The sequence below is a fragment of the Heterocephalus glaber genome, unplaced genomic scaffold (assembly GCF_053883595.1).
Source record: "Heterocephalus glaber isolate CG9 unplaced genomic scaffold, H.glaber_assembly_v1.0 deba00001428, whole genome shotgun sequence".
NCBI lineage: Eukaryota > Metazoa > Chordata > Mammalia > Rodentia > Bathyergidae > Heterocephalus > Heterocephalus glaber.
This window is the reverse complement of record NW_028258293.1, coordinates 15,311,713-15,339,306: the sequence shown is the minus strand read 5'-3', so window position 1 is coordinate 15,339,306 and position 27,594 is coordinate 15,311,713. Positions and strand designations below refer to the sequence as shown.

The window sequence follows — 27,594 nt, the reverse complement described above, 5'->3', positions numbered from 1 at the left end:
AATATAGTAAACAAGAGTTATCTATAATGACATTAGCAACAAAAAATATAAAGAACCAAGGAATAAATCAAACAAACAACGTGAAAAACATGTGTTGAAAAAATTATTAAACTTTATTGAGAGAGCAAAACTAGCTAAATAATAGGAGAGACACTGTACACATGGTTGGAAAGATTCAGTATTTTAAAAGTATCAAATACCCTGTTTTTAAATTTAGTGCAACTTGAATGACTATCAGTAGGATTTTTGTTAGAATTTGGCAAGTTGGCTCTAAAATTATTTAGAAGAGATCTGTATCCTGTTGGCATTGTAATGAATATCCAGTCATTGTACATGGTTGGATCATTTGCTGAAAATGTAGACCTTTGGGAGAGCACTGAGCCCATTTCCTGTGCCTCTGTCCCCTCTGCTCTGGGCCAGGGAGAGAGAATATCTGTGCCATTCACTTCCATGGTGCAAAGCAAGCACTACCTTCCACCAGGGCTATGCATAACAGGGCATTCTCCAGATGGGAGGATGCTGAAGGGAAAAATGAGTTTAATAGAAGATATACTCACCTCTTTCAAAAAAGGACAATATCCACTAGAATCATGTGGGCGCCTTCTGAGGGCTTAAACAGTTGATAACTCTAAGAGATCTATGGTGAATATGGCACTCACCAGAATTTGAATAGGGGTTGAGATCAGATAATACACAAAAGGAGATGGAGGTTCTAGAGACAAAAGAAAGGATGAACACTTAAAATATTTATTTAAATTAAATTAATTTATTTTACTTTTAGTTTTAAAATTAATTTTAATGTGTACATAAAAACATAAATATTGTACACATTAAAGAGGTACTATTCAGTACAGCTATATAGTGTGTAACATTTAAATCAAGTTATACATATCTATCTCCTCAAACACTGATTATTTGTTTATAGTAAAGACATTTAAAATCCTTTCTCATAGTTTTTATATATACAATAGGCTAATAAAGAGGTTAAGAAATAGCAGCTCATAGCTTCTGGCTCATTCATTTCTGATTTCTCACTGTTCAACTAGCACCTGGGCACTGGGTCACTAGCAGGTCTTTTATGCTACTGTGCCTCTTAGTTTTCTTTTGGCTGAAAGTGCAGTCTTCCCCAGTGGGCTGCAGCTTGTATCAGGCGGAGAGAGGCTGTGCTTCACTCACCTCTACCTCTCTCTCCCCATAACTCAGTGCCGTCTTCAGCTTTGGTTAGTTGCTCTGTCCCGCAAAAGCTCCAGAGAAGAGTCCATCCTGTATGGATGATAGCAGACAGCTGCAGCAAACGTCTTTCAGAATTGCTTTAGGGAAAAGAACCCCCTTTTCATTACAGCATCTATTTGATGACTCTCCAGGAGGTCTCAGATCTAAATCTCTAGAAACATAGAAGTCGAGATACCGATTTCCAATGCTAAGTATGTCTTGTGTTGGGAAACGGTGTACTATTTGCATGAGTATTGAAATCAATAAATGGATGCTGTGAATTAAGCTCTACTAACAGGGATGTGACAGTCATGAATAGAGCCAGGAAAAATGGCTCACCTGTAGGTGAAGCTTTTTGCTTACCTCCTTTGCCCCTGGGAATGTGCCTCTTCTTAGATTAGAGACTAGAACTGGGGAGCAGAGGTCCAAGACAAAGAAGGCAACCAGTCACTTCTGTGTTCTTGATTCAGGGAAAGCATTGTTGAGATGCCCAGGAAGAGTCACTTAGCTGGGAACTAAGATGGCAGGGACCTTACCAAGGACACCAGCTCTTTGAAGCTCTTTGATGGTGACCTTTCAAGCATGGAGGTTGAAATGTTAAAGGCCTGGGAACTTTGAGAATGATCTCTTGGTGATAGAGATAAATTTTGGATAGGAAGCCAACTTCCTATTCCTTTGGAGTTTATTTACCAATTGTTCTCCGGCTGGTGAAAGTTCTGGATGTGGATGGGAGGGTCCTGTGTTCTGTGGGACGTACGGGTATAAAAGGGAAACCATGGTCCACTTGCTCTTGGCCAGCCAGGTGCGTTCAGTGGGGACACAGAAGCAAGCGCGGGGGTGCACCACACCTTCCCATGTATCACTAGTTTTAGTGAACACGACCTACGGGTACATTTTAATATGTTGTAGCGTGAAGATTTAAAAAATGAAAGTGTAGGGGCCGGGCAGTATCTTAAAATAGCCGTACCCTGTCTCTCCTGCTTGTACCCGCTGGGCGCCAAGCAGCTCCTTCTCCACCAGGGGGCGCACCAAGCAGTACTTCAGCTTGCTTTGCCGACCTCCCCCTTGGGGTCCCAGGCAGGTTTCCCAGATTCATTTCTAATTCTTCCTTCTCTTGGAGCCTAGGTTTTTTGTCCTACAAATTGGAGATAATGATACCTACTCACAGAATTGAGGCACAAGAGCACTGAGGATTCTGGGGGCAGATGATAATCCTTAGGGAGGAGGAGGTTTAAAGTTACTTCATCTTAGAGGACTTGACTGAGCCACCCCAGGAGTGAGAGGGACCACAGTGAAGCCCAGTTTGTTGCATTCTTGACTTCCCTCCAAGATCAAAGGCTAGGGCAGAGGTAGGGGATCGGTCTGCTCACTTTGACACAGGACTCTTCTTTCTGTGTTTCAAAATACTGTCAGCGCTCAAAGGAGACTGAGACCTCCGGGCTGGATTTGGGAATGAATGAAGATGATGAAAAATAGGAAGGTTTTATGGAGGAGTTAGTCTTGAGCTGAATGTTGAAGGACCAGTAGGCTTTATCTGTTTTTTTTTTCTAAGTAAAGGAATTTGTATTGTGAATTATAAAGTAATACATATTCAATATACAAAATTTAGGAAATACAGGAAAATAAAAAAGTACATAGAGAAACTATTAATATTTTGGTGTAATTGTTGAGGAGGATGTAAATTGGTAAAGCCACTATGGTGCGAATACTCCTCAAAAAATAAAAAATGGAACTACCATATGACCCAGCCATCCAGCTATAAGATATGTTTCCAAAGGAAATGAAATTAGTATGTTGAAGAGCTATCTGCACCCCCATGTTTACTGCAGCAATATTCCCAACAGCCAAGCTTTGGCATCAACGTAAGTGTCCATCAGCAGATGAAGGGATTTAAAAATGTGCTACATAGACAAAATGGAATACCATTTGGCAATCAAAAGATAAAATCCCATCATTTGTAACACAGTGGATAAAGCTAGAGGACGTTATGTTAGGTGAAATAAGCCAAACACAGGAAAACAAGTACCACATGGTCTCACTCAGATGAGGAATCTAAAAAAGTTGATCTCATAGAAGTTGAGAGCAGTTCCAGGGGACTGGGAAGAAGAGGGTGGTTGGCGAGAGCTTGGTCAGTGGGTACAAAGTTACAGAGAAAAGGGGGAATAAGTGATGGTGTTCTATTTCACAGCAGTGTGACTACAGTGAACAACATTCTGAATATTTCAAGAGAGCTGAGAGGGGATTTTGAATAAAGAAATAAAGAAATGACAAATATTTGAGGTGATGGATAAACTGCCCTGATTTATTTATTGATTTATTGTTTTGGGGGTACTGGGGATCAAACTTGGGTCCTTCCGCTTGTGAGGCAGGCACTGGAACCACTGAGCTACATCCCCAGCCCAAACTGCCCTGATTTAAACAGTTAACAGGGTGTTCGCTTTGGCAGCACATATATTAAACAGTTAACATGTATGGAAATATCACAGTGTATCCTATAAATTTGTACAATTTTTAAATGGCAATTAAAAATAAAATAAAGTAAGTAAAACAAAATGAAGAAATTATCCTGTCAGAAGTTGAGATTTACAGGCAGCTTTTTGAGAAAAAATAGTTTAGTCTATTTGTTATGTCATATTTATAAAAAATGTATCACTCTAAAATGACTCCTTTGAAATCTGTCTTTTTTCAGTGTGTATTTTTCTTTTTCATTCTGTGTTCTCCTACTGTCATGTTTTAAGGTGTATTTCACATTCTACTGAATAAATGTGCCAGGATTTATTTAATCAATCTCATATATATATATATATATATATATATATATATATATATGTAAGTGGTTTCCAGATTTTTATTATCATAAAAATGTTGCAATAATCACATTTGGAGCTAAATTTCACAAAATATCCATAATTACTTCCTTAAGGGGACTACAAATGGACACAATCTGGGGTAAATTTAATTTAATTTTAATCCAATGCCGTACCATTTTTTGACCTTTCTCGAGGTAGGCAAGGCACCATTTTGCATCCCCACCTGCCTTATGTAGGAGTTCTTGTTTCTCCCAGCCTCAGCAATCTTGTCAAATTTCTGGTTAAATTTTTGAATGACCAGATGTAGGAGGAGATAGAGAAACACACACAACGGATAACAGAAACAGACCTTCAGGTTCAAAAGTAGGCGGGACTGATAGGAAGAGGCATGGCAGCTCAATATGGGGAATCCCTTTTTTGCAGTCATGTCTGGTTAAAGGCAGTATGGGGTTCTCAGGAAAAGGCAGGTGTCCCGGAGGGGCCAGATGACTACACAGCAGGATGTGGTAGGGCAGGTTTCAGCACTAGTTTGGCATGTGAACGTAGGACTTCTAAGCATATTGATTGCTTCATTTAAGAATCCCTGAAACTATGATCAAGAGCTTTATTTAGGCTTTTATTGCTTCCAGGAAGTAATATTGCCATATTACGTATCCCGAGTCCATTCATTCTCCCATTTACTTCCAGATCACTATTTCACACTTACTCTACAAACACCTAGAACCTTCTTTACCATCCTTATTCCTGCTTCCTATTCTACTGAATGACCCCACTCGGAAGAGGGCCTCCACAGACTTTCCCCAAATCACCTCTAAACTTCCTGGCATCTGCACAAGAGCTCTTCTCCTACTGGTTTCCATAGTTTAACTTCTCATGCTCCTAGCTGGAGTCATTTTGTACATTTGGGCACCAGATTCCATCCCTTCCGCTACTCAGGGGCATTGCCTGTCTATACCCTCATGTGCTCCTCTCATCACCTTGTTTGCCTTTCTGCACCTTGGTGGTCTTCCTACTCTTGCCCAAAGACCCTAGACACGTACTTACCTTCGAGTCTTTGCCTAGCATCTTTTCTTTTCTTTTTCTGGAGGGAGGGTGTGAGAGTGAAAGCTCTTAGCAGATACCATTTACATAATACCTGACTGTCTCACCTCCATTTACATTGACTGGATTTTTAAAAAAAAGTTTAACTGCAAGTGTTTTACAAGAGTCATCTAAAACATAAGAAAAAACAGAAAGGGCAAGAGTAAAAGAATGAAAAATCAATATACCATGCAAGTCCTGGACTGGGCATGGTTTCTCTTAGAAAGATCCTTTCTAGGTAATTACTCATCCATCCTCAATAATGTATCATGGGGTTGTTGGCATTAAGACTTTTTAATTATTCAGAATTTCAGACTTTTCATATCTGAGCTTCACCTTTCCGGAAGCTCCATTGCAGCTGATGCATGTGCCCAGTAGGATAGCTAACGGCAGACAGGACTGGTTGATTGGTTGGTGCACAGGCAGAAGGACGGCAGGGAAAAGAAGAATCAAAGATGACTCGGGGCATTTGTTTTAATCAGCTGGACTGAGATGGTGCCATTTAATAACTTCTCTTTATTCAAACTCGCAAGCAATTCCAGAGCTGCTCCACTTTCCAAGTGTGGAGAGTTTTCCCCTGCTAGACTCCACAGCTTCCATAATGACCTCCTAGACCCTACAGTGACCATCTGCCTACGGTGACCATCACACTCCTTCTGGGATCAGCTTTTGTCCACAAAGTCAGACCCGGGGTCACTGAGTTCTGTTGTACATTGCTATTCCTGGCTTCACTTCAAGTGTATAGTTTTTTTTTTTTTTTTTTGATACCGGGTATCGAACTTGGGTCCTTGCGCTTGCGAAGCAGGCGGTGAAACCACTGAGCTAAATCCCCAGCCCTAAGTGTATGTTTTTTAATCCCAGCCTGGCCTGTTCTGTCCTTCCTTTCCCTACATCACCCACCCACACTGTGTGGGTTGATCTAACCGATTTAACCTTCCTTGACTCCCACTTCTGCCCCTTTATTCCCTGGTTTCCCACATTAGACAAGGACTCACTCCCATTCTGCCCATCCTGTTTTCTCGGCGGATTTAGGTTTGAATCTCTGGTCTTCCACATACTGGCTGTGTGATCTTGGGAGGATGATTTAACTCCTCTAAGCTGATTTCCTTCCCACTAATATGGTCAAGTAAGAGCTCCATCACTAGGTTGTGGGAAGGCTTATATGGGAAAAATCGCACCCAGTGCTTATAGGGGGACCTGGCACATAGAAAGAAGGTGATACATGGTAGTGTAAGTCATTGTCATTTTTATTATTATATTGCCCCTCCTCTCAAGACCTTACTGCTTCAATCACTGTCAAATCTCTTCTCCCTGGCCTGGGAGCACAGGAAACACTGTACTTTGTATTGGAGGGACAAAAGTGGCTCACAGAACCAGGCCTTTGGCAGGCCTCCTTCTAGAAGAAAAGCTGCGGTCTTACCCTCCTCAAGCCTTAAGTGTTCAACTTTTGCTTGAATTCAAAGAGACTCCCTGGCATCCTCTTGACAAATTCTGTCTTACTTATTACAATGGTGCTCTTTTCCCTTGCAACCAAACCCACCTTCAAACTGCAGCCACCAAACCCAAGATTTCTCTCTCCTAAGGCTTGAGGAGGGTAAGACAGCAGCTGGAATTCATGTGCCTGCTGTCTAGGGGATGCCAGTCTGGTGACTGGAATTCAATATGCTGATAAGAGATAATGTGATGGGCCCCCAGGGAAGGGCTCTCCTGCCCCTTCCTACTCAGTGGAGAAGCACAACAGATACGTATGTGATGGAGTAGAGGCAGGAGAAGGCCAGGTAAGCCAATGGGGCTTTCTCAGCCCCCACTGCTCTGAACTGAGCAGCTTTGATCACCCAAAGGGCCTGGGACTGTGACCTTGACCCAGATTTTTCTTCTTACTGAACCTCAGTTTCCCTGGCTGTAAAATGAAGGGCTTGAGAAGGAGCTTCATCGCTTGATTGCTGTTTCTCGATGTAGGCCTGCATCAGAATTGCATGGGATGCTTGAAAATAGAGACCCACATGTGTCCCAGTATGCTAGTGAATGGTTAGCTATAGGCCTTCCAAACCAGAATAGAGCAGAGCCAAAGAAACCCTGATTAGTAGTGTCTGCCCAGTTTCTGTGGTGTAAATAAATACGCCCACCAAGGTCAAGTTCAAACTAACAATCGGAGGTCACCAAACTTCACTCACTCCGGGAAGAGAAGACCCCACCCACCTGCTGACTCAGAACCTCTGAGGGAGGCCTGGGATGCTGCATTCTTCTCAAAATGATTCTGGTGAATACGACAATCTCAGCACTCCTGCGTCAGAGACGTCAGAGAGATCTCCGAGTGCCTTTGGATTTCTCCATCCTAATGATGTTACAGGCTCCCATTCTGGGTCTGGAGCCGGGGAACATTTTCTCCCCTTGAGGGAATTACAGAGCAGATTGACGGGCCGTTGCCTGGTGACTTAGAGGTCTGTTCGCACCAGCTGTCTGGACTCCGTGGCAAGGTTCAGTCTCTCCGTGCTCTGCGAGTGCCCTGTGCCCCTGTCAGTCCTGGAGGCAAAGCAGCATCTCAGGGCGCACATCTCAGGACACGGGATGCGTGTGGGACAGAGTTCTAGCTCTGGATCCTGCAATCTTGCCCAGTTTTCATCTCTCTGGCCAGACTGGGGTTTCAGCTGCTCTCATTGAGACTTCTGATCTTTCATCTCTCTCCCGGGGATAGACAGCCTGTCTGCTTCTCAGCTATTTTTGTGCAGGTTTCTCATCTTGATAACCTTCTCCGTGTGGGTGGAGGACAGAATGGAGAGTCCGTTTCTGTCTTGAGGTGTGCTGAAGACATTAGGGGCCCATGAAAGGCCCACTGGCACACAGCAGGGCTGCCAGGGAAGCTGGGAGGGCTGGAGTTGTGCAAGGGCCAGGGCAAACTGCCGGCAGGATTGGCCATTCTTTCAGGAGGAGCCATTTCTACTTTGAAGTTGGGTTGGAAATGTGGTTTAGTTTCGTTCTGTTTTTTAGGTTTTTGAGACAGGGTTCCACGAGTAGTACAGGCTGGCCTCTAACTCCTAATCCTCCTGCCTCTTCCTCCCTAGTGCTGGAATTACAGTTCTGCACTGCCACACCCGTGGAAATTTCCTTTGCACGATCTCTGACTTTCCCTCATTCTGGAAGACAGTGAGTGGATCTCCAAGTATGGTCTCTAGGTCAGTAGCAGCATGGGGGCACTTGTCAAAAAACTAAATCCTCAGGCTGAAAATATTTCCACTCCTTACAGCCACTGCCTGAACCCCCGTGATTCCTAGTTTGCTGTGGGGTTAAGCACTCCTCTCTCCAAACAACCCTTTCTCCAGCTGGTGGCCATGGGGTCAGCGTGCTGAGCTGTCCTTGCATCTTCCCAGCGCTTTCTATGAGGATATCTGGGAGGAGGCCAGGGGCAGCGAATCTGCTCCTGCTTGGAGAAGCCTAGCCCAGCGTGGGAACCTGATGGAGCACACAAGTGCCTCCACTGCTAACTCTTCTCACTGCTCCTTCTTCGTGGCTGTTTTCTCAACTCTTGAAGCTCAGGGTTTCATGGTGCATCCTACATTCTGGGCAAGCCCACTCTCCTCCCATTGCACCCCTGTGGTCTTTCCGGAGCGTGGCTCTGTTCTACCAGATGCTTGGGCTCCTGTGCTGTGCCCTGTCCCATTGGCCTCGACCAGCCTGGGCCTGGTGGACTGGACCCAAGCACTAGGGACAAGAGCCCATTTGGGTGGTGTTCAGAGTCCCTGAAGTCCTCCCTACGTGTGGCTTGTGATCACTGCAGAAGAGCACAGCTGAACTTTCCTTCAGTGGCCACGTAGGGTACACTGGGGAAGCTAGATTTGGAACTGGGGCAGCATCGACTCTGGACCAGGCTGAGTCCAGTGTAAACTTGAAGTCTTTCCTCCATTTGGACTGAGTTTGTTCTTCCTGAAGTGACTTGTGAAACAGGTGGGTCAGGAAGAGGCCATGGGGGAGGGAGCAGGACAGGAGTCAGGCTGGTGGGGACCTTTGCCTGAAGCAGCTCTGGACCATTCCGAGGCTCCTACACAGGTTTAGGTGGAATAAGCTAAATGTGACTGAGGCTCTGAGTGTGTGCCAGTCTCCTTGCCTGTGTGTCTCCCTGTGCATCTATGAGGGTTCCCATGAGTATCTGAGAGTTGCCCTTCATCTCACCGGCTGTGAGGCCAGACAGGTGACATAAGGCACCTGACCTCCATTTTTCTTGTCTGTGTAATGGGAATAATGACTTCTACAAAACAAAACAATGCATGGATGCCTCTTGGCACAGCTCCTGTGTTAGGCTGTTATCACCAGATGCCTGCTCAAGTGACTTAGCTGCCCTGTGCTCCAGTTTCTTCATGTGTAACACGGGGATGACACCAGAATTTAGAGCTGTGAGGAGGATTAGACAAGTTGACACCCGTCAATTACTTAGCTCCGTGTGATAATGTCAGCACTCAGAAGGCTGATTATCTTCAGTGTACAGGTACATCTGTGCATGAACGTGAGTTTGGCAATGTCCCTCTGCTTGTGTGTGTACATAAGTAAGTGTACATGTGCGTACGCGTGTTTTTACAGCCAGGCTGGCCCCTTCTCTAGGGGTGGAGTTTGCTGTTGGCCTAAGCCTAGACTCCTTGAGCCAGCTAGGGCCTGTGCTGGGGATGGAATTTCCATTAAGAATTAAGCAAGACAGCACTGGGAAGCTGGACAGACAGAGGGGAGGGGGCAGAGGAGGAGGAGGAGGATGCTTCAGCTCCGAGTTTCCTTGGGGGACCTCAGTCCTGCACTGCCTTGAAGAGGCCTCTGCTAGCTTTGCCTCAAGCCACAGGCCCTGCCCAGGCCATGGCACAGAAGGATGAGCAGGGCAAGAGGAGCTGCCCACAAGGTCCTGTGTAAGGAGACCTGGAGTCGCTGTGGCCAAGACTAGAGCCATGAGGAGGCCCCCAGGGAATGGAGAGGTGGCCAGTGAAGGTCCAGGCGGCTGGGGCCTATGGGGAGGAGTCCAGGGGTCCAGGAGGCTGTGCTGTGCTGTAGGTATCTGGGGAGGTGTATGTGTGTGTGTGTGTGTTGAGCAGGGGGCATTTATGCCAAGTGCCTCAGGGAATATGCAGCAACCCGTATTGTTTCTTTTTTGCCCTGAAATTCAGGCACAGAATTTGGATTTAGAAATAAAAGACCTCTGAGGCGTTTTGCTAATGTTGATGCTGTTTATGTTCTAAGCCTCATTCCATTTCTGCGAAGAATCCATCTACCCTGGGCACATCAGGTGCATCTTAGCTTTCTAGGGAATTTTACATTTCCTGACCTTATTTCATACTTTTGAAACCTTAGGAGCAGGCATGGGTGATTATGATCTCCCTATTGCATACACAGGAAGACTGAAGCTCAGAGGGGTTAAGCAACTTGCCCAAGGACACACAGCTAGAAAGTGGTGCAGGCTGGATGCAAAGCCTGGTCTCTCTGGGGGTGAAGATCAGTCTATTTTTATTGCACCACTTGAGCCACCAGAAACAGACTGAGCAGATTCTGCAAACTCTGCCTATTTGAGGGGTCCCAGTGTTCATGCCAGCCAGGTGGCTGCTTGGAGATCCCTGCCCTGTCCCCCGGCCTTGAGACAGTGCTTTCTGAGCCAGGAGCTGGGGTTCCCTCAAGCACTGGAGAGTGGGGTGAGGCTGTCTGGGACAGACAGAGGCTGGGGTCAGCATCTGAGGCGATGGTGTGGCCACAGCAGTCAGCGTGCACACACCTGAGGCAGGTGAGCTAACACCTGCATCGTGGCGCATCTAAGACCAGAGACAACAGTTTTAACCAGAGCTCCAAGAAAGGAATAGAAATAATCAGCACCAAGAAGCAGAGGCTGAAAGGTGACCTTGGAGTCGACACTGTGTCATAGAGATGGCGTGGATCTCCCCCTCCTTGAATACACTTGTGAGTGAATTAAGAGTCCGCACGAGGGAGAGTAGGCCAGGGAGAACTCCTACCAATGAAAGGGCGGCGTGGAACAGGCCCCAGGAGCCCGGTGCTCCCTCTCCTAGGTGATCCACAAGAGCAGGCAGAGGTCCTCCCGGCCAGGCCCAGGGGACTCCGGGCAGGGTCTGGCGAGTGGAATGGAACGCCCTCTAAGCGTCCTTCCACTTCAGCTTGCAGCAGTCCTGAGTCTTCTCCAGACTTCGCTATTTGCGAGCGCGTGCGCTTGTGTTGGGGTTTGATGTGCCCAAGGTAGAAGGAGTGTGTGCCACAGCCGCTGTCGTTTTTCAGCAGGTCCACCGCGTGCAGGGTGACTGGTGTGGTAACTTAGTTTCCGAGGGGAAGCACCTGCAGGTATAAACCGAGCTTTTGCATTCCGGGCTTTTGGGCTGCGCAGTTAGGCAGGCAGCTGCCTTCACCGAGAATGCAAACTGCTTCCAAGTCCCTCCTTGTTTTGTCCCAGCTCCAAGGGACGCCATCAGGGCCCATTCTCTTTGCCCTCTCCAGATGCGGGCCCAGGGGTGAGCAGGTCTCTAATTAGGCCCCACCGCGTCCCCATTCCAGCGCTCCCGCAGACGGCAGCGCGATCTTTCCACTGCCAGGGGCACCGAAATAGCCCTCGCGGCTGCTGAGACTCGCAGGCAGCCCGAGGCGATGGCGCTCGGCCGGCTCGGAGGGGAAAGGGAGGACGGGCCTCCGACTCTGGCCGGCCCGCGGGCGGGGCTGGGGGCGGGGGCCGGGGGCAGCGGGCGGCTCTGGCTGGGCGGCCCTACCACTTCTGCCCGGCCTCTGGGGCTCCAGCTGCCCGGCCACCGCTGGAGGCTGCTCGCCTGCACCTCTGGGAGTCGGACCTGCAGCCTCAGTGCGGACAGAGCAGGTCTGTGACTTTTTGGAGAGTTGGCCTGAGCGCCTGTGAGGAAGCGCGCTAGCCAATGGGAGTGAGTCCAGCCCGGGAGGTCCCCAGGGGGAGTTTTCACCCTGAGCCCCGGGTTCGAGTGTGGGTAGTGTGTCAGTGTGTGCTGAGCCTGGAGCACAGGGTGGCGCCCGCCAGCCTGGTGGAAGGCGGCTGTGTCTGTGACGGTGCATTCTGGTGTGGAAGGAGAGGTGGCCAGGTGGGTTGGGCCATTCACGGTGGGCGAGGGGAAGCTGGAGATGAGGAGCAGCGTCTGAACTCACACTTCCTAGGGTGACCTGGTGCGTCTCCCGCTAGTCTTGTCTGTGGTAGCTTTGGTTCCCCAGGGCCGTGTACTCTGGGAATAGAGCTCTCACCCACACTGGGGGTGACTGACAGTCACTGTGACTGACCCCTCCTGAATTCGCCGGGGCTGGAGAGACAGCTGGGGCAGGAGAAGAAGGAGGAGGGCAAGGGATTTCCCCCCACTTCCTGCACCCGCACTCCCGGGCTTGCAGCTGTCAGGTGGACACACATTCCTGCCCACACATGCCTGGCTCTCACGAACCTCCTCTGGACACAAGCACGCCACATGCAGACACTCACACACGTTCCCTCTGTACACCCGTGGAAACCGACCTCTGTGTGAATGCACTTGCCTTGTGAAGTGCATACACAAATGCACAGCCCCCTGGTTTGGCCCTAGGCTCAGCCTCCAGCTTGCCTTTCAGCCCCTGCTGCCTACCCCGGGTACCTCCAAATACCTGGCTTCACTAGGGAATGTCTTTAAGTCAGGTACTCTGACTGGCAGGTCCGGGCAGGTGCTGGTGCGTCTCCTTTCATCTGGACTGAGATGCACCACGGAGCTCAGCAGACAGCATCCGTGGGCCCTGAGGTTTGGGACTTAGAAGCAGCACTTGTCCTTTTAGGGAAGGAAAGGCCAGTCTTACAGGGCAAGCCAGCCAGGCCGGGAGCTGGGAGACAGCTGAGCACCTGTGATTTGCTGCAGGCTCTCGTGTTTACACCGTGGCCTCTCCCTGCTGCAGAAAGCAGTGAGTGTTTGGGGCTGAGGTATGGGGCAACGTTGAACTGGAGGAGCAGTGGGTAGAGTTGGGGTCATTCTTTCTCTTCTTTGCTTTCAGTCAGCACCACCTTGAGGGTCTCATCTGTAGGCAGAGGAGGGAGACTCTGCTCTGCCCTCTCCCCCCTCCAGCTGTTGGCTCTTTTTTCTTGACAGCATCTTCTCCATGACCTCCTTCAACTGGAGACCACTGGGGACACCGTAAAAGTGCTGAGGAGAATGGATGTCCCCAAATATCCACTGGGGTGGTTATTGTTGTTCTTATTTTGCTCTGATTTGTAGGCCTCTCTCATCCTGGTCACTATCTACTGGACACGTTTCCATGAGGTGCCCAGGCTAATGCGCTCCTGCATTTAGGAAGTTAAAAAGGCTTTTTCTTTGTGATTTGGCCTAGGCATGCTCCATCGACTCCCCTAATAGGCACCAGAGCAAGTCAGGTTCAGTCACTGCCTGAGGGAGGGTATGCTGGGATCTGGCTTTTTCTTGGTCTGATGATCCTAGACTTGGCCCTTGGGAATGATTACATAAGGCAGGTTGTGTTCAGTCCAGCAGGCTTCCTGCAGAGTGCAGGTGGTGGAGGAAAGACATATTTCCTTATTGTGTTTCCCTTCTCACTCTGGCTGCTAGGAAGCTCTTAGTTTATCATATCAATCCATTCTAGCGATGTGTTAGTTGGAATTAGGGATTTGACCTTTAATTTTTACTTTAACAATGTTACAGACTGCATATCTTTAACTGTAAACTCCCATATTTTGTGTGGAGGGAGATTGGAATAACTAAACAACCAGCAATTAATTAAGCATTCTATTGGTCTTTAAGGATGGGAACCCACATTACATAGGGTTTTTTGGAGACAGCCCCAGTTTCAAATATTTTTTCTAATTTTTAAACCATATGCCTCCATTGCGGCTTCTGTACGTTGGGACTCTGGTTCGTGACTGTGTCTTGGGGCTCTTCTTCCTAGCAGTTAGGGGAGATAATACCCATCTCTGTGCTGGCTCAGACAATGGGGACTGTTGAGAATGAATTGGGCCATTGATCAACACCCCCTGCTCTGAGTGCTTCAGCTGCCAGCTTCTCTCTGTCTCAAAAGCTCAAGTGTCTGGGTGTATGAAGGAGTTTGACCCTTGCCCTAAACCTGGCCCTGGCCCCATGGCTGCCCCTGTCATGTGGCCCTGCCTAGCCCAGGGCTCAGCTGGAAGATCTGTATCTCTTGGATCCAGGCCCTGCCTGCCTGGAATGGACCACAATGTTTCTGATAAGGGCCTCTAGGAACAAGAGCTTGGGGTGCGAACCTTGAATTTGGGAGTGCATTGGGGAACATGAGGGCCTATCTTGGCCCCTCTTCTGGGTCTGTGAGGCCATGGGTCATAGGCCTCTCTCTCTGTCCCACAAAGGATCTCAGGTTTGCTAACTGGTCAGAAAGTTATTTGTCATCTCTTAGCGGAGGATATGTAGGGCAGATCTGGCCGTATTGAAAAGTTGGTGAAAGTTCTAACTAATTCACTCGAAGATTGATTATTTTACCCTGTCCAAGACCTTAATGTCTGGATAGGGGGAATTCTGGAAGGCATTCCTTAACCCTAAAGAATAACTAGAACAACCCTAATAGCGGGCTTTCAGGCATTGTGTTGGGTGCTGGCTTCTCAGTATGTATGAAGTCAACACAAACTGTTGGCTGTTGCCCACACTCAATATTGATCCTTCAAAAAGCATTTGACCATAGGGGCCGGGGATTTAGCTCAGTGGTTCAGCCACCTGCCTCGCAAGTGCAAAGTCCTAAGTTCGATCCAGGGATCGAACCAAAAAAAAAACATTTGACCATAAAATAAGAAGGAGGAAACACCCTGTATCCTGGTACTGGGTAAGGTACTATGGCTTGCTTTGGGTGACAGGTTTGCTCCTCTTCAGCTAAATCTCACCTCAGAAAGATAAGAATAAGAGTTGATTGCATCCCTGTTGAAGACTCACACTATGTATACACTGATTGTTCCATGGGCTTTAAACACAAGTGAAAAGTAGGTTTGAAGCCCAGCATGGAACACAGCAGAGCTTATGGGGGGGGTGACTTATGATTGCTCACATTTTTTTAGTATCTGCCAGAGGCCTCTGCATCCTTTGTTTCATGAAGCCTCCATATCAACCTTCTAACATAGGTACTTCTATTTGAAAGATGAGGAAAACCAAACATGGCAAGGCTACACAACAAGCCCAAGGTACAGTTAGCTAGGAATCCTTGCCAAACCTGTCTGATTCCTGAGTTTGAGAGAGACTGGGATCTCCCTCATTTTGAAGGCCTGGGAAGCATGCAAAGTCAGTCCTTTGGGCCATCTGGGGAAGGGGCTCAGGACTTGGTTTCACTGTTGGCCCCAGGACCTGAACATCAGCAGCATCACTGGCCTCGAATGCAGACGGTTGCTCCCTGGGAAGCGGGGATAGAGGGTGAATGGGAGGTGGGGGAGGAAAGCTTCCCGGCCAGGCAGGAACCCCTCCCCAGCTGCATGGGACCATGGCACCATGGGACTTCTGTGGCTTCACTCTTCCCCGGAGCAATCTCTACCCTGGGAACCAGCCTCCACCCAGACTCCGCAGTCCTGCCAGCCCAGCCTCCCCTCCCCCAACTCCAGGGTCCCCTCCACGCCAAGCTTTGAGGGAGTCCTGGATCCTTTGAGGTTGTCTCTGGGCAGACCAGACTCTGTTCAGCGTGATGCAGTGTCTGTAGGCGTCAGCAGTCTGGCTGGGTAATTGCGTATAGTGTTCACTCTCAGCTAGAGAAATGGAGGTTTTGTCTTACAAACCAAATATCCTGGTTTGGAAACCATGTGAGATGCAGCCTGTGGTCTGAGGATGTGAGCTGCATTGTGGGCCTGTGTGTTGTTCTGGTTTGAAAGACACCCTTGCGGGACAGAACATTCCATTTAGGCCCTCTGACTTCTGAGGGAGGGGGAGGTCAGAGGTGGCAACACATATTGTGATACAGGGCAGAGCATGGAGTTCACAGCCAGACAGCTAGGACTTGGAGCCTCAGTCTGCTCATCTATAAAATGGGCTTCCTTGCAATGCAGTGGTGGTGCTAGAATTAGAGATTTTGTTTGAAGTGCAGAACAGGTAAACCTTGAAAGGCAATATTCTTTCCTGTTGTACCCACTTCCTGTGAAAGTGCACTTGACTGATTGGGAAGAGATCTTGGCTCCAGCTCTCGCTCAGTCTTTGGGAACCCTGTGTTTTAGGAGGAAGTCACTTACCTTCTCTTTCCTCCTGTGTAAAGGGAGGGAAGTACTCATTTCCCTTGCTCCTCTGTGTTTTTTGAGGATAATGAAAGAGACTGAAGCCAGGGACTCTTCAGTCAATACTGATCCACTTATTCATGTCTTAAATATTAATTGAAATCCTTTGCTGGGCCCAGGGTATGGGAATAAAGGGAAAGGAGGGAAGACCCTAGTTCTGAAGCTGGGGTCCGATCACATGACCAGGCAGACTTGTAAACCAACATAGGCCTGGCTTGGCAGATCAAAGAGGGCACTGGAGGCACAAATGCCCTGGAGAGGAAGTGTCACCTCCAATTGCAGCAATCAGAGGGCTTCCCAGAGGTGAGAGTAACGTGGTCTGGATCTTGAAAGACAAGAGGAATTTGCTGGGGGATTAAGAGGAGAGTTTTCTAGGCAGCGAGACTAGCACACATTAAGGCAAGAAGCATTGCCTACTGTGGTAAACTTGGGGGATTTAAAGCAGTCATGGCCTGAGCCGGGCCATGGGAGGTCAAGAGCAGCGGGATGAGAGACACTGTGAAGAGCTGTGGATACGCATCAGGCCTCACCCTGTGCTCTGGTACCCAGGATTTATCGTGCTACATACAGGCAGTTTTAAGCAGGAGAGAGGCTCATGGTTGGATATGGATTCTCTCATCTGTTCAACAAACAATTATTGAGTCCTCACTATTTTTGTGTCACTTTTAATTCTGATGTCATATCAAACGATGGAAATATGCAAAACTACTATAAAAATCTCTCTTTATCCATATTCCTCAATTGTGTATGTGATGTTCTATTTATTTTATCATTCTGATCCCTTCTCTGAGAATTTGAAACTATATTAGTTTTACTTGTGAATATTTACTGTTTATATTTTAATTCACATTTCATTGTTTATGTGTTCTTATAATGTATTTTGTATGTCTGAATGCATATACAAATATTGATATTTCCAAGCATTTAAGAGTGAGTTGGAGACATAATGCCTCTTTACCCCTAAGTCCTTCAGTGCATATTTCCTTTAAACAAGGCTATGCTCTGAGCACAGTGCAATCTGCCCCTCTCAGGTCTTTGTGGCTCCCTGTGTCTCTCACTTCACTGAGGATCCCATCCGCCAGGGAGGACAGGACAATTACTGTGTTGACTGCCCCCCAATTCGAGGGTTTGGTGGTTCTGCATGAATGGATTCATGCTGTGCATTTCGGGCAGGAAAATGTGTCCTCTGCAGTGTTCATGTCAGCAGCCCATGGTGTGGGGACTGTCTCACTGCTGGTGATGGAGGCTGTCATCGTGGATTGAGGCAGTATTCACCAGTTTCTGCATGGTAAAATTACTATTTTCCCATTGTACTTAATAAGTAATCTGCATAAATTCTCTCCCTCATCCCACTTTTAGCACCAATTCTATCATTGACACTTTTTAATTTATCATTTCTTCTGTACTTATTTGTTGACATTCTACTATAAGAAAGACCATTCCTTCCCTCCCTACTTCCCTTACTTCTCATGAGGGTCTCATATTTTATTAACTTATTAAATGGGTTACAATCAACTACTCTAGTTTATGTGATGTGACTCAACCAGCAGGGGGCTGTACAAAGTGACTTCTGTTTATTTTTGACTTGTCCTGTGATTCCACGAGAACTTCCTTCCTAACTGCTGTAGCAAGGAGTTACAGGCTTATTTTGTTCTTTCCTTGCTGCAGCTCTCAAATTTGCCATTTGTGCAAGATCTGGAGGCTACATGTGCTCCTTGTTATTGGGGTGTAACTGCTCCAATGCCTTCTTAGCAGAGCTATTACATACTGTCTATTTATTCCTATAAGAGACAAACACAATAATTGTTTTCAGAAGAAACAACCCTTATGCTGAAGATAGAGAATAAGTACTGTGGGGGGTACTTCAGATTGGGTGGTCTTTGAGGAGGTGATATTTAGAAAGGCTTACAGTTTGACATGGATGAATTAAAAGGAGAGGGATCCTGGAGTTGTAATGAGAAGGGCCTGAACTAAGTCAGGATGGATAAGAGGTAGGGTCAGTAAGACACAGTGGTGGACGAATGAAGAAAGTGAGGGAGATGGCGTTAAGAGGACTCCAAGGTTGATGTCTCAAAGCCCCATCAAAGCCAGCATCTTCAAAATGGCATCTCTGGTCCTTTCCCCCTGCACTATCCAACCCATCCCTGGCCTGTGTCAGGCATTTCAGATCTCACCGAATGGCTATTTATTTCATCTGTGCACCTGCCTGTGTTAGAGAGGCCTGCCTGTCACTCTCAGCACCTCTCTCCCTCAAAGCCCAGATCTAATCCATGCCATGTCTTGGTGAAGTTAGGTTGCATCCCTCCAATCCATCTCCACCAGCAACTGCCTAGTTCAAGGCCGTTTTCATCCTGGAGTATTACGAGAGCCTCCTGTGCGGCCCACCATTGTTGCAGTTTATGTGTGTTTATGTAATGCTTCCTGCTTACCTTGTCTATTTGATGATGAGCTCTGTGAGGGATAGGGCCATGTTGAATGAATAAATGAATGAATGTTTTGTAAGCTGAATAACCAGATAGATGACAGTACTGTGTAGTAGGGTAAAAATTTAAGAGAGGGCCAGGGATTTAGCTCAGTGGTTCTGCTGCCTGCCTCACAAGCACAAGATCCCAAGTTTGATCCCTGGCACCAAAAAAAAAAAAAAATTTAAGAGAGAGATGGATTTGAAGTTGAAGATTATAACTCAATTGGAACATCTTGATTTGAGGTGCAGGTCAGCCCCATGTTTGTCCCCTAAGACTTTCCATATTCTGGGCCAATAATTTAGACTGGCACTGAGGAGCTTTTGGGGACTGGTGATAGGTGACATCTTATTCCTAGACAAATCTAAGAAACCTCTTGGAGGACAGGGCTTAGTCACATGGTGTCTCTGAGATGTGTCTTTTGCATTTACCCCATCTCTTGTTTGTAGAAGATATCAGGAGGCTCCAAGGTGGCGCTTATGTGGCTCCTTGCTGATTGCATGAAATACCTTTATATTCTGAAGGTATCTTGGAGCATAAAAGTTATTTGTGTGCTTCCTATGGGTCAGGAGCTGCCAACATCCCCCAGCCACTGAAACTGACTAGACACAGGCTTAAAAGTGAACACAGAGCAGGGCTTGGATAGAGGTACAGCCCTGGGACAGATCAGCCCATCTAGATCCGCTGGCTCACCCACTCTTGCATTCTTCCCTTTCCTACTGATTCAGTGATTCATTTCATCCTCTTTCAGTCACTTATACATTCACCCATCTGTCACTCACCTAGCCATTCATGAACAAGAACTTATGTTGGATTTATAAACAGGACTCAAGGCTGATGAGCCCTCTCGCTCCCTTTCCTTCATCCCTCATTTCCTGTGGTCCTCTCAGAAGCACAGGAAGGAGACATCAGAAGGGGAGGAAGCGTCACCAAGCTGCTAGAGTGCTGGACCAAGAGTGACTGCAGGGTTTTTGCAGGAAAAGAGTTCGATCAGCACCTGCCACACTGATTACCCTTCTTGTATCACTCTCTGCTTTTCTGGTTTTTCCTTGGAGAGAGCTTAGGAGTTTGGTTCTTTGATCAGACTAGTGGAAAGCTGGCAGATGGGCTCTGTAGAGAGGGAAGGAGCTCAGACCCCAAGGGGAAAGAAGAACACAGCTCTCTCTGAGCCTAACTTTGGAAAAGAGGATGCTTTTGTTTTCTTCATTTTCTACCATAATTGTACATTAACTCTGTGGAATTTGCAGAGAGTCTGGAGGGAGGTGGCAGAGGAGGATTTTAAAATGTGCCCTTTAGAGATCAGTGGACTAAGCCTGGCCCCACCCCTTCAGTAGTTGCTCTTTCAGTCCTCTGAGGGATGTCATTTACAAAGAGCTCCCTGGTATGTGTACTGTCCATCTGCCGAGGCAGCAGACAGCTCTGGAGCTGAGCAGCTTAGGACAATGGCAGGCACATCAAATAAAAGTAACTTGGAAAAATGCCCACAGGTGCCAAGGTCTAAGTTACAGACTCATTCCCTCACTCCCTCACTCACACATTCATTCACCAAGCATCTGCGGAGTGCCTACGAGAGCCACGTATTGCTCCAGGCAGAGAGGTACAGCACTGAGCAAAATGCAAATTTCAAGTCTTCATAGGATTTGCTGTTGGGTTTGGGAAGACAGATGGTAGACAGAGCCAATACAGTGCACAAAGTAATGCTGAGAGATATGGAGAAATATAAAGAAAACAATCTTTAAGAGCGGGAGGGGAGGGGCTGTATATTCCTCCAGGAGGGTCTGTCAGATATGTGGACCATTAAGCAGAGGCCTCCAGGAAGTGAAGGTGCAACCTACATGAATATTTGGGGAAAACGGAGAAAAGGGTAAGGACAAAGTCCCCGAAGCCTGTTTGAGGCAGAGCATCAAGGTTGGTAATACTGGAGTGAAGGGAGAGGTGAGAAAGTCGAAGAACTTGAGGGGATTGCAAAAATGGGGCCAGATCATAGCTTTTGTTATGGTATTTGAAGACCTTTGGATTTTAATCTAAGTGATATGGATGGACATTGGGAGAGTTTGAACAGAGAAATGACAAACTTTGGCTACTCTGAAGGTAATTGCTGTGGAAGGGAGGAGGGGGGAGAGAGAGGACCTAGAAACCTATTTAGGTGGCAGAAGAAGGTGGTTTGGACCAAGGTCCACCTATTCATTCATGTAGCCATCTGCTGTTTTTACTGCACAAAAGCATATGTACACTGCCTATGAGATCCCTCATTGCTATGTATCCTGACCTGTACTGTAGTCTAAACAAGTCCTTCCCTGCTGCACGTAGAGTATTGTGCCAGATGCTGGCTGATATGGGCATCTTGTAGGGAGACAAGATGAGTGCATAGGACATCACCAGTCAGTTACGAAGCCGAGCAGCTCTTGGCAAGTCCAGGCTAAATGGTGTCAACACTTGGGTATTCTAGGAGTCCTGTGGTGGGGACTGGAGTAAACTTCTCAGTGAAGGGCACATTTAAGCAGGTTCTGCAGATGGGGAAGGAAAGCCAGTCCTGAAGGATGGTAGGGCACTTTTCCTAAAGCTTGAACAGAAGGGACTTGCTGGAGTAGAGGATGAGAATGACAAGAAGAGGCGAGGTGGGCTGGGAAGAGGGCGGTGGGGAGGCTGAGGAGCCCAGAGCTGGGGGACTCAGTCTGAGGACGACGTGGAGGTTTTCAGGAGGGAGTTCCCATGAGAACTGCGTTTGAAGAGGCCGAGACTTGTAGCAGCATGAGGAGGGACAGACTGGGGTCTGGAGGCCAGCAGACTCAGCCTTGGGTCCTTGGACTTGCGGCCAGCAGGGATCTCGGCGGTGGCTGGGAGTGAGTGAGTGGGGCTACAGCAGCGGTCAACACCCAGCAGGGGATGTGAACAGCTGTCCCCAGGACAAGCCAAGATGTCTCCTGTAACTTGAAGCCACCTTTGAATCAAGAGCATAGAGCAACCTGGGTTCTGGACAGAGCAAGCTGGAGAAGAAGAAGCAAGCAGCATCTGGCCTCTGGCCATGAGTGGTTCTTTGGGAAGCTTCTGGGGGAAGGGGATCATGGGAGTGCAAGGACATCAGGCCCAGAGCTGGATCTCATTGAAGCCAGACCTCTTTTCCTGCAGAAGGGAAACTGGAGGCCCAGAGAAGGGGCATAAATTGTCCAAGGGCCATATAAAACATTTGTGGCAGAGAAAGGTCAAGCATGTCATTGAACTTGTGTTAGGGGAATTACTATGTCTATTTAATTATTCAATTGCATACCTCTCTCAGTGGAAGAGAACATCTAAGAAGAGAGAAATTATTTTATTCATCTCATCCTCTATTATTTAGCTGGGGCTTGGTGCAGAGCAGGTGCTTTGCCCGACCCCTAGGACTGTACTATCTTCCTCTTGATCTCCACCAAGACGAAATGTCAGGCTGGGCTCCGATCTGGCCAGGTGTGGGATGGGAAAGAACCATCTGTGGAGGTGGAGAGCCCAGTCCTGGGTCCTTATGCATTCCTCTGGCTTCAGCTGTGACCAGTTTCTACCTCAGTCATCCACTCAGCCCTCAGCAAAAGCTCACTAGTGGCCATAAACTTGGGTGGTTAAGGGGGCTGGTGCCATGAAGGTGGTTGCTGGGAGGGAGAGGGAGACAAGGTAGAGTGGGCACTGGTGTGTCCTCTGCCTTAAGCCTTTGGGAAGAGAGAAAGCCCCTGTAGGCGAGAGAGAGAGAGAGAGAGAGAGAGAGAGAGAGAGAGAGAGAGAGAGAGAGAGAGAGAGAGAAAGAGAGAGCGTGAGCAGCACACAGGGAGATCTATAGCCTTGGGGGGACTCCTGGGTGGTGTATTTGGGACTTAAGGCCAGTGCTTGGTTTGGCCTGAAGCTGGGCCTCTGAGGACCTCACCAGATCTACTTATTTGTTCCTCTGCTGCCCCATGGAGCTGAAAGTCACTTCTTTAAGCACAGCATGCAAAGATCTATGGCTTCAACATTTCAGACAAATGTGTCCTTTGAGGTGCCTGCCTTCCTGCGTTCAGGATCCTGGTGGGGCAGCTGATGGTGGAGACAGTTTTCCCATAGCACCTGCCAGCTCCGGCCTCAGGCTCTGTGTCAGAGTCAGACACATAGTTGGTTCTCGTTCAACACATTCTGCCTGTTTTGTGCTGTCGAGAGGGCAGGGATTCCACATGGATAGGAGTGAGTTGTCCAAGGGAGAAAGCTAAACTGAGAATATAAATGCCCTAGATCCACATCTAGGGGGAAGGCAGTGATGTTTTCTTCAATGTGGGGTCATCATGCTGTCCAAGGACCAGGCTAGGATTTGGACAGAACCTGAGAGAGAGGCTAGAAAAAACTTGGGTTCAGCCGATCTGATCTGAGTTCAGCTATAAACTTGTGTGACTTGGACAATTCATTTGCCCTCTCTGAGCTTCATTTTCCTTTTACGTAAATTACAGGGTTGGAAAAAGACAATTCCTGAGGACCCAAGTTGCTTCAAAACTCTAAATTTCTTGCTTACTTTGTAGCAACAAGAATTTTGATTAGGGCCCTGACTTCCAGATTTCCATGCCAACCTAGGGCTCATTTGCCTGGAATTCCACCTTTATAGATGCATTTCTGTAAGTCTTTTAAGACATTCTTATTTCCATAGACCATACTGCCCAACAAAGTCCCTCTTATAGCAGGATACCAAGCAGTGTTACAGTGTCGTATCCATTATTATATTTTGAACTTTACAAAACTGTGGCAGGTAATGAAATACATATGAGTATTCCTAGTTTGCATAGCGGGAAAAAGACCCTGAGAAGCTAAGTAACTTGACACAGTTAGTTACTGGCAGAGCTGAGAGTGAGCTGCAGGTTTCTTGGCTGCTGATCTGTGCTCTTTTGTGTCACCCCTGGATTTGAGGAGGGGCAACAGAAAGACTGTGTGGCAGGGGGGATGCAGTGTTCACCAGGTGACAGAAGTGTCAAGATGACAGCATCTGCCACCACATACCTGTGCTGCATAAGGTTGAGGGGATCTTAGCCTGGGGCAGCCCATCATTTACCCACCAGGCCCAGTGTTGAGGGACTGACACACAGTTCCCCCAGCATAGATTTTACCACCCATCCTGCTTTCTGGCTGCTATTCTAGCAGGACGGTGGGGTCTGGTCCATCCCAGGGCTTTGAAAGTAATCTTTCCGATCTTACTACGTCATTGCCTAGCTTAACAATGTTTTCAAAAAACAACTTTAACTCTATTGATTGCTTTCTGGTGTGTTTATGTTTTGTTTAATGTTTATTCCTATCTTAACCATTCTGCTCCTGATGCTTTCTTTAAAATTCTTTCCCTACTTCTTAAAATTTCTTATGTGTTAGAATTTGGAAATTCTTCTAGTTTTCAGATTTTCTAATTAACATTCTAAGACTATACATTTTGCTCTTTCTTTTACTTTATACACTGAGATTTTTGTATGTGTATCTTCATAATCATTCAGCATTTCTCTCATTTCTGCTAGGATTTCTTCTTTGATCTTTGATTTGTATATTTTAAAATATTCAAATGCCTCGGATGTTTATATTAGTGTAGAGATTATAACCTACAGACCATCAATCTTTAGAAATTGCTGAGGCTTACTTTATAATGTAGAAATTAGTCAAAGTTTTAAAAAGACTCATAAATGTTTGAAAAGGATATGTATTCCTGACACATTGGTTATAGTATCCTATTCAACAAATATTAAATCTAACTTAATTGTACCATTCTAATCTCCTGTAGACCTACTGATAATTTTTCTGCTTTATGTATCAATTAACAGCAGATTGTGTGGAAATTTCCATCAGTGATTCTAAGTTAGTCATTTCTTTTTAAAGTTTTATTAGTTTTGTGCTTGCTTTGGCAGCACATATACTAAAGTTTTATTAGTTTTGACTTAGGATATCTTAAGATTGTATTAGATATGTTTTTATTATTATATCTTCTTGATGAGTTGAACTTTTAATTTTTATTTTTTGGTACCGGGGATGAAACTCAGGACCTTGCACTTGCCAGGCAGGTGCAGCACCACTGAGCTAAATCCCCGGCCCTGAACTTTTTATTTTTATTGTAGAAAATCTATTTTTATGATGCTTATTGTCTTCATGCTTATTTTTTTGAATTATATGTATAAATTAGCACCAGATTTATTTAGTTAAGTATTTTTATAGAATTATCTTTTGTAGATTTTAACTTTTAGCTGTTTTGGGTCTTTTTGTTTGGGGGATATTGATGGACATCTTTTAGCTATGCTTAATCTATCCAATGAGTTTTTCATTTTACTTATTGTATTTTAATTTATAGAAGTTCTTTTTTGGACCGGGGATTTAGCTCAGTGGTTTTGCTGGCTGCTGCGTAAGCGCAAGGACCCGAGTTCGATCCCTGGTACCAAAAAAAAAAAAAAAAGAGGTTCTTTCTCAAATTTTCTTGGCTATATTTTATAGCCCCTTTCTTTGAAAATATGCCCAAAATGCTCTCATTTCTTGAGACTAAATTCTCTAATTGTGTTACCCCCCCCCCAACATAACTTCAAGTCACAGACTCTGGTGGTCACACTGTGGTTTTTAATTCTCAGCTTTTCTTACTGACACCTTAGGTGTAGGTTTTTTCATTTACCCTTGCACTGAGCTTCGGATCTTCTAGCCGCCTGCTTAATTCTTCCTCTAGGGAAGTCCCTGGACTTCGTCTTTTGTCTTCCTGCCCTATTCACACATGAGACAGAAGCTCAGGGAGCACAACATTTAGCAGATACTCCCAGGGGAAAACTTCTTCAACTCTTGGTCCTATTTCTGCTTTACTTTGGGACTCTTGAAATTTATTACATTTTTGCCAGCTCAGTGACATATTTTAAAAACAGTAAAAGCACTATTATCTATTCTTTAAGTTTGTTCTCATGAAAAACTATTTTAGAGTACTAGGTCTATCCTATTGCTGGAAATAAAAATCCCATGTGAAATTTCTCTGTAAGAAGAGGGCTCAGTTATCAACAACAATCAGCAGCTAAAAAAGCCAAAAAATGATAAACTAATGATGTAGAATGGAAGATCTTAAGGAGAGGAGAGAGTCTTCACCTTTACTTGACTTATTAGCAGTGTATCCTACAGAATTATTTCTTCCCTGAGCCCCCGTTTTGACATCGTGAAAGTGAGGACAATAGTAGTACTGATTATTCCAGACTTTTGGAGGGATAAATGACTTTATTTCTATGAAGCACTTAGAAGAGTTCTTGGCACATAGTTAAGGGCTCAATTCATATTTCATTGAATTTAAGATGCCATATTTTGTAAGATGCCCTGTTACTTCATAAAAAGGAAAATATGGATCCAATAAACTATAGTGCAATGCCAAGATGCCACTGGCTGAAAAACATGATCCTTATTTCAGATGCTAAAATACGAAACAGTGCATCTTGGAATGACATGACTATAGTAAATTTTAGACGTTATTATGAATGGTTGCCTATGGGCAGAGAAGGCAATGTTGAGACACAGAATCTTAGCCTCAGAATTGATGGACTTTAAATGTTTGTATGTGTCCATTCCAGTCTACTCTCACTAAATCAACTTCTAGACTCTAGCTTTTGTGCATAATCTAGAGCTAACGTTTAGGAGGCTGATTGTCAGTAGGCAAATTATTCCATGGTCTCTTCTAAAAGAAACAAGACTTGGATTTTTTTAGCAACTTACATGAGCCTAGCATACTCATGGTTCCCTTAAATTTAGCATATACTCTGGTTTTTAGAGTTAGTCAGGTTAGTTGAGACTATTTGCTGCAAACAACCTTCAATAAACTAGTGTCTTAGTCCATTTTGTGCATTCTCACTTACCCACAGACTGATGCAGACTGGCTGGCTCTTTCCTAAGCTCTGATTTGAGGATCATCTTCCATATTTGCACTTTGCCCTATTCTGGCTTTCAGGATGTCCTGGCATCACTGAACAGGCAGAAAGGGGGGGTGGAGAACATAGAAAGTACACCTTCTATTATAATACGGTTTAAAATTGCTCAAGACTTAACTATTTTCTTTATTCCCAGGTAATATTTCTGGAGGGAGGAATTGGAACAGGTCAAAGTGTTTGGAGAAAGGTAGGATTAGAGCTGGGTCTGGAACACTGGTGTTTACTGTAGATAGAAAAAGAGAGTTGAAGGATTTCAGTTTGGATGAGCTGGATGTCATCATAACCAATGCAAGAAGTTTTTGGAGATTTGTGGGACGCTTTTAGGGAAAGGACAGAATTTCTTGAGTTCTCAACCTGTATTAGATACTGTGTGCAAGGTACTGTTTGGATGTTCCTGTGACATATGGCATACCAGAGATAAAAGAGTCTTTATAGGATAGCATGTGGTAAGTGGGCTATTTTTCAGATCTGATCCATTCTGTGCCCCAAATAGTTAAGGTGGACAGTAAGATGTGGACCATGTGGTCCATACACTGACACATCTTCTTTCCCAACTTAGAAGGATTCTTTGGCTAAAATGTGATGCCAATGACAATAAGAATTTTGGGGAATGATTGTTTTGTATATACAATGGTCCTAGAGTGGGTTATGGTTCTGTCTTTTGGGTTTTCACCAATGTGCTGGTGAAAACCTTTCACCATTGTGGCTGAGCCAAGGTTATGATTCAGTTTGGATTCTTCTTCGAAAATCCTACAATTTGGTCACATAGGATGTGACCTGGGATGTTAATTGTTTCTTCAGGGTCAGTGTTACTAACCACAGGAAACGTCTTAGGGTTTTTGTCTTTACTTACTCAAAACATGTTCTCTCTCTTAATCTATTTTATGCAGCTACAACAAAATGCC

The 27,594-nt window shown here is 46.0% G+C and overlaps 1 protein-coding gene across 2 annotated transcripts in view; it reads left to right on the top strand.

The window, feature by feature from the left end:
- Positions 1-10,012: 10,012 nt before the first annotated feature.
- Insc (INSC spindle orientation adaptor protein) overlaps positions 10,013-27,594 on the top strand; it is a 124,449-nt gene continuing 106,867 nt past the window's right edge. The window contains exon 1 of one of the 2 annotated variants that reach the window (XM_087211605.1): positions 10,013-10,126. In XM_087211605.1, the coding sequence (XP_087067731.1) occupies positions 10,028-10,126 (99 nt within the window). In that variant the 5' untranslated portion in view covers positions 10,013-10,027. Of the gene's footprint in view, positions 10,127-11,818; positions 11,941-27,594 lie in introns of those variants that run through there. The other variant, XM_087211604.1, reaches the window with a different exon arrangement.